At 42.4% G+C, this 6,771-nt stretch overlaps 1 protein-coding gene across 1 annotated transcript; it reads right to left on the reverse strand.

Annotated features, from left to right (window-relative positions):
- Window positions 1-2,053: 2,053 nt before the first annotated feature.
- On the reverse strand, window positions 2,054-5,262 carry LOC119353448 (nucleolar protein 56-like). Its single transcript, XM_037620073.1, has 8 exons — window positions 5,007-5,262; window positions 4,682-4,896; window positions 4,041-4,198; window positions 3,577-3,764; window positions 3,235-3,487; window positions 2,963-3,111; window positions 2,732-2,878; window positions 2,054-2,637 (listed from the first exon to the last, which is right to left on the reverse strand). Exons 1-8 carry the CDS (start codon window positions 5,209-5,211, stop codon window positions 2,333-2,335), a joined length of 1,620 nt encoding a protein of 539 aa, XP_037475970.1. The 5' UTR covers window positions 5,212-5,262; the 3' UTR covers window positions 2,054-2,332.
- Window positions 5,263-6,771: the final 1,509 nt, after the last annotated feature.

A 6,771-nucleotide genomic window follows, 5' to 3' on the forward strand; every position in this document is an offset into this window, starting at 1 on the left:
TTGGTTCTACCCATACCATTTATATATTGTAAGTTTCTCCCATGTTGATGATCCCATTCCGCCAAGTAAGCATATCCAACAATGAACAAACCATTTTTTGTATAGCTTCAAACAATGAAATCCGACATATTATGCATATAGAGAGGAATAGCTTGAACTCTTTGAGCATCAATTGGCAACGGTGTTTGCCTCACCAAATCTTCATCCCAGAAATTTGTGACTGGATCAATAAGATCTGAAACCTTGGACATAAGGTGCCCTCCTCTAGAAGTAATAATTTTCCTATTTGCACAATTCAGGGTCCATGCATCTTTCCAAATATCGATATTCCGTCCATTTCCAACTCGCCAGATATAACCATTTTTCAATGAGTTAACTCCAGCCCACCAGGGTTCAAGTCCTGGTGCTTGCATTATTTCTGGATTTATTTCAGGATTTTTTCGGCGATGCGCTTTCAGTGGGAGGAGACGTTTCACGAGGTGCCTACGGTGACTTCGAAAATTTTAAGATAACATGTCGGCTCAGTCTCTCGGAGGTGCTCATAGGGGTAGGTTGTTCGTGTGTGCGTTCATAGGTGTGAGTGTATGCGCGTATGTATGAGCGCTTGCGTTTGTACTGATGTTCAAAAAAAACTCCAGCCATAATGCTTTGCCACGTAAAAAAAGAGCCCCTTTTAAGCTTGCATTCATCAAATCGCCAACAGGAAAAAAAATTAGCTCTCAAGAGAAAGGCACATAAAGAATCCGGATTATCAAGGAGACACCACGCTTGTTTAGCTAGTGATGATAGATTGAAACAATGAATATCCCGAAATTCTATACCTTCTTGATTTTTTTTTAGAACGAAGGCTCGCGAAGAGCCCGGCTTTGAATTAACAAAGCCATCAACCGGCCAGGAAATACAAACACACACAAACCCCATGACCGAGCGATACAAGGGGACACTCTAGGAGGCTTACAACTCAATGGGTCGCACAAGCTCAAAAAGAATACAAGAAAAACAAAGCTCGAAGCTTGTCCTAGCCGAAGACTACAGCCAAACAGCCATCTAGGGGTGAGGCACACACGAGCACGACGAGGACCTGCTTGCAACAGAGTGTGGCAAGTGAGCCCGACCAACGCCCAAGTAGAAAGACATCACACATCCGCCGTCTCTCTCGCCGCAGAGGAACTCCTCCTTGATTTTTTGAAACACACATCTTCCACCAAGCCATCTAATGCATCCTCTTCCGATTGTCCTCGTCTTCACATCAAAATTGTGACATCGCGTCAAGGATTCCTTTGCAAAAAAAGCTAGGAATTTTGAAGGCGGACATGGCATAGGTGGGGATAGATTGTACAATAGATTTGAGCAAAATTTCCTTCCCTTCAACGGATAACAATTTTTCTTTCCATCCATTATTTTTTTTATAATATAGTCAACAATTTTTCTTTTCATCCATTAATTTTTTTATAATACAGTCAACCAAGAACCGAAAACACTCGCTTTTGTCCATACCCACGTTGGCAGACAAACCGTAGTATTTGTCATTGAGAACTTCAGTCATAATATTCATAATTGAACAAATTTACGCCTTGTCTTCCACTTTTGTGTTGGGGCTAAAAAAGATGCTAGATTTTTCAATACTCACCATAAGGTGGCGGCACAATAAGCGTCTAGGACTGATTTCAAGGCCTCCACATTCATGGTATTGGCTTGCATAAGAATCAAAGAATCATCAGTAAAAAATCGATGGGGCAGACATGTTTCTATTCGAGCATTCTGGCCCTCCGTTGTTATTGCGGATGGACGTTAGCAGATCCCTCATCCCTCCCTGGTTATTGGGGAGCGTATTGAGGGTAGGTCAACTCTCCCACCATATTAGGGAAAGATGATATTTTTTTGAGGAACTCTCAAAATTCAACATGTGCAACGGTCGTCCAGGAGAGCAGGACTATATTTCACATCAGGTAAATTCTTAACCTTTCCTCTTTACTTTTTTTTCTTTCACATCTACCCTTCCCCTCACTAATATTATGTCCAAGCAGTGATTTTAAATTCATTCGTCCACAAATAACGAAATATCCCCTTCATGTGATCATTGATCATTCATCTACTACCAGTGCCAACAATGCCATTCCATTTATATAGGAAAGCTAAGCCATCCCCAAGAAACGACATACTGCAACATCAAATGTATTACAGATACGCCGCTTCAGTCCATGAAGCTACATTACAGACCTCGTCAAGGGCTCAAAGAGGCTCAAACAGTACACACTTAAACAGTCGGTACAAAAAATTTCATCCTCAATCGACTTGAACACTCGCTGCTAGGTACTTAGGTACTAATCTACTACTCGTCGTCATCAGCCTTGGATTTCTTCTTCTTTTTCTTGGATTTCCCCTCGGTGCCCGTCTTAGGATCAACAGACTCGGCGTCGCGGTTCTTCTTTTTCTTCTTCTTAGGGGTCTCATCATCGCCATTGGCTTGCATCTCCACATCCTGCGGCTCCTCAAGCTTGTGCTTCTTTTTCTTCTTCTTCTCGGTTCCAGTTTCAGCTTCTGTTGCGGCATTCTCAACGTCCATCGCGTCACTGTTAGCCTCAGCTTTGGACTTCTTCTTGCTTTTCTTCACAGATGCGTCACCATTCTCTTTGCCTACGAATGAATTTTTGGGTAGACAATTATGTTGGATTGATAAAATAAAGTAAGCAAAACCGGGAGACTAATGAAAGAACAGATCTATCCTTACCGTCATCATCCTCTGTGTTTGTCAAGCCATCAATAGCAGCTTTCATCACATCAAGGTTCTTGCGGGGTGCAACACCCTTATCGTAGAAATCTAGCCTCTCCTCAACTTGTTCACGCAGCTTCTCACCAAAAATGGAGCTACTCATATCTGGAATTCATAACCCCGTGAGAAAACCAATCAGAAAAGGGGATCAGAATGTGTTACGTTAGCAAACAAAGCTCTTCAACTAACCTGAATAGCAGTCAATACGTGAAGCAATGGAACATTTGTTTGCAAGGTATCGAGCCATCCTTCCCTTGTTCTTGGTTGATGCACGACCAATAAAAGATGAGTGGAATATGAGGCCATACTTTGGTGTGTTTCCACGTGTTTTCAGAGCTCTGCGGTACAATTAGGAAATAGGAAATGAATCACAAGGTTTCAGAAGCATAAAGGACTATCTTCGAATACTTGAAAGAACAGTAAATAAGGTGCTCTACATAAGCAGTCCAAGTATCAAGTACCTGAAGAGTGCCTTTTCAGCACCCAGTATCTGCAGAGTAGAAGCAGGGCATTTTGCAAGATTTGAAAGACTGCCAGCATGAGAGATTAGCCGAGCTCCAACCATTTCACCAATCAATGACGTCAGGTTTGGAGCAATGTCATTCATCTTTGTCACCAGATACTCATAGAGATTTTTACGGTACTCGGATAGATTCATGACCCTCTGAGCAAACTGTTGGACATTGATCAAATCAACAGGTGAAAGATCCTGGCCTAATAAAAATACAAAGGAGATTGAGTAAGCCACACTGTAAACAACCGAACTAAAGAGAAGCAAAATTAATTGTGGACAGATTTGTTACCCATAGATGCCTTTGCTGCCTCAACAATTTCTTTTGCCTTGTCTTCATCTCCAATTAGATCCGCTAAAGCTGGTATGTCCTTCTCTGACAAGTCTGATTTGTTTACCACAAACTTGGCAAGCTTAGCATAGAGGTAATTGTCATTCACAATCTTGACCAGCTCAGGAAAATGCCATCCATACCATTCCCTGCATTATAGATTAACAGCCGTTTAATATCTGTACAACTGCCACCATCATCCGTATATATAGGAGTGTGGAAGTGAAGTGAATACTACAAATATACAAGAATGTAAGCGTAATGAACAAACATGGATTGAAATACCAATACCTTGAATATTACAAATACTTATACTAGTTACACAGTGAAACGAAAACAAGGTGATTCCTAGTGCTGACACAACATCTAAACTGAAGCATAGAACAACTGAACAGGTTAAATAACAGAAAGGGCGAGTAACCAACCTCACTCTCATAGAGAAGGAATTGACATCCTTGTCAAGTGTATCCAACAGAAAGATCGCTTGAATCACCATATTATCCACACGATTCACATTGAACTTCACCTTGGCCCTGCTATAGCTATGTCCCAGACCTAGCTGGGCTTTCTCCAGGTCAGATGGCTGCAACCAAAAAAAAACAAAAGGAATAAATAAATAAACAAACAAGAATGAAATTAACACTGTCAATACATCTATGGTGCACAGAAAACAGTTGCAGGCTGATGAACAGACCCTACTACAACCGTACTATAAGTCTATACCATCAGCTATATACAAATCTGAAAGATGCCATCCGCTCTATACTGACCAAAGTCATGCAAGATCAGATTTTGAAGTTACATGATTGTCGTTTCACCAGGACTATTAATTTTACCACTGCTAGGGAAACCTCTGATAAACAACCAGTTTAGCAGTGCTAACTGTTAAAACATCCCAGAGCAACACCGCAAGCAAGATGCCATTGACCCTAGTAGTTTACCAGTGCTAACTGTTAAAACATCCCAGAGCAACAGCGCAAGCAAGATACTGTACAATTGACCCTAGTACAGTCTGAACTCCCTATCAAACATACAACAGAAATAGGCGCATTAGTAAATCCATCACCTTGAGTTGCTCAATGAATTGATCGAAATGCAGCCGCACTGCACGAAGCAGTTCCTGGACATAGTCGTTGGACTGGCAAGGGATTCCGGTGGCCTCGGTGATGTGGGACCCGACTTTGGGCTCCATGACGCCGACGGTGAACTTGGCCTTCTTCCCCTCCTTCACCTTGGGCAGGTTGAGCTCCAGGAAGTTCCTAAGCTCGTCAGTCATGATCCCTGAACCAACAAAATTAGCACCCACACATCATTGGGCCGTCACGGGAGACCAAAAGCAGGGGACTTGACACGAGGACTCCACCGGGAGAGGAGGCGGGAGGACACGATACCTTCGGAGATGGCGTTGCACTGGTTGAGGGCGTCGACGGCGGAGAGGAAGGGGGTGAACCCGGCGAGCTTGACGGCCTTGCTGAACCGCTTGAGGTCCAGCACGGTGGAGCGGACGGCGTCGACGCTCTGCCCAATCTCGTCGATGCCGTGCGCGTGGAAGAGCGCGTACCCGGACGCGGACTCGAAGAGCAGGTAGAGCGCCATCTCGCCGCGCGTTCGCCGGCGGCGGCTGAGGCGGGGGAGGGGTTAGGGTTTTAGGGAGAGGGGAAGAGGGGAATGCTCTTCGCGGGGGGCTTATTTATGGTGGGCTCTCGTTGATGTCTGGGCCGTTCGATTGGATCAATGGTCGATATCGAAACCACTTTTTTTAAACTAAATTTAAATAGGTGTGAACCAAACACAATGGCGATGATTTGTGCCATGCGTGAAAGATGTGGGAAAAAACTCGTGATTTTATTTTTGCAGGGTTGTAATTATCTCAAAATATGAGATTTGTTTGCATTTTGACCTTTATATTTTCTGGTGTGCATGTTTCAAAGAATATATATATCTCCAATGAGTGTTTTTTACAACTCCCTCCGTTTAAAAATAAGTGACTCAACTTTCTACTAGCTTTGTACTTAAGTTAGTATAAAATTAAGTCATTTATTTTGGAACGGAGGGAGTACATTTTACTACGTGTCTAAAAGGCCCGCGTTACAAAGAAGTATTGAAATGTTTTTGTTTTGGCGAGTGGAAAACTTGTATTGCTCAGACCCCAATAGGATTACAATCATAAGTAGCAAACTCCAAAGCACGTGGCGGAGCTGAATTTAACCAAGTCATAATTCTAGCGCAAATGTAGCTAAAAAGTTACTAACTTTATTCTGGGATCTACGAACATGAGTAATAGTAGTCTCCCGGAGAGACATTAAATACTTAATCTCCTTCACCAGGAAAGCAGAGATTGATTTGTCAATGTCATAGTAAGATAGACATAATGGAATTATTTCTCCATGCCATATTAGTGGTTGAAAAAATAAAACTTGGTTGTGTGTGTAATAACGTGTCTTATTTTAAGATTGATGGGGTATTCACGGGCCTATTCATTATGATTTTTGTAATTTTGGAGCCATGTCAGTCGATACCAAATAAAGATGGTCACATAGAAAGAAGTTTTATTCGTGGGAAGACAACTTAACTTATAATAATAAAAAATTACCAAGTGAGCATCAAACATTAGGTATACATCATCACTTCACGGGGACCAATAGACGGTTGCAACCCGCAGTCTATTATTTAGAGGTTTTCATGACACAGCACTTCCTTGAAAATGGGAAAATGAGTCTAAAGTCAACTATTGCTGGAGTTACGGGCATATATGGCACCATGTGGTTGGCTCGGTGGAATTAGGGGGGGGAGGGGGGCGTTTTGTAAAACCAGGGGCAATTATTGGGGATTGTAGGGAAAATGCCCTTAAACCATCGTCCGAAAACACTTGTTTGTAAGTCTAGCAATTTTGGTGTAAAGCGAGAGGCTGTCATGATGTAGATGCAGATAGTGGTTGCATTCTTCTCCACACAAGTGATGTTTTTTTAGACTTGTATGAAATTACCGCTCACCTTTTATTACATTTTAAATGATTTGAAGATCCTCGCCAGGCCTACTCATTTTTATTATGAAATAATGTCATACACTACTACAGATCTAAATAGCACTGACCCCTCGTCATTGACTGGCCCTTGACCACACATCATTGATGAGCCTTAACACTGAGCGCCCCCC

This window comes from Triticum dicoccoides, chromosome 2A, assembly GCF_002162155.2.
Source record: "Triticum dicoccoides isolate Atlit2015 ecotype Zavitan chromosome 2A, WEW_v2.0, whole genome shotgun sequence".
Classification (NCBI taxonomy): domain Eukaryota; kingdom Viridiplantae; phylum Streptophyta; class Magnoliopsida; order Poales; family Poaceae; genus Triticum; species Triticum dicoccoides.

What these genes read in the sequence shown, in the direction of transcription:
- LOC119353448 (XM_037620073.1), bottom strand. Translation starts at nt 5,211, where the DNA reads ATGGCGCTCTACCTGCTCTTCGAGTCCGCGTCCGGGTACGCGCTCTTC. An exon ending in GTGCAACGCCATCTCCGAAG is followed by an intron (nt 4,897 to 5,006) that starts GTATCGTGTCCT and finishes TTGTTGGTTCAG; the next exon opens with GGATCATGACTGACGAGCTT. An exon ending in ACGTATTGACTGCTATTCAG is followed by an intron (nt 2,879 to 2,962) that starts GTTAGTTGAAGA and finishes TATGAATTCCAG; the next exon opens with ATATGAGTAGCTCCATTTTT.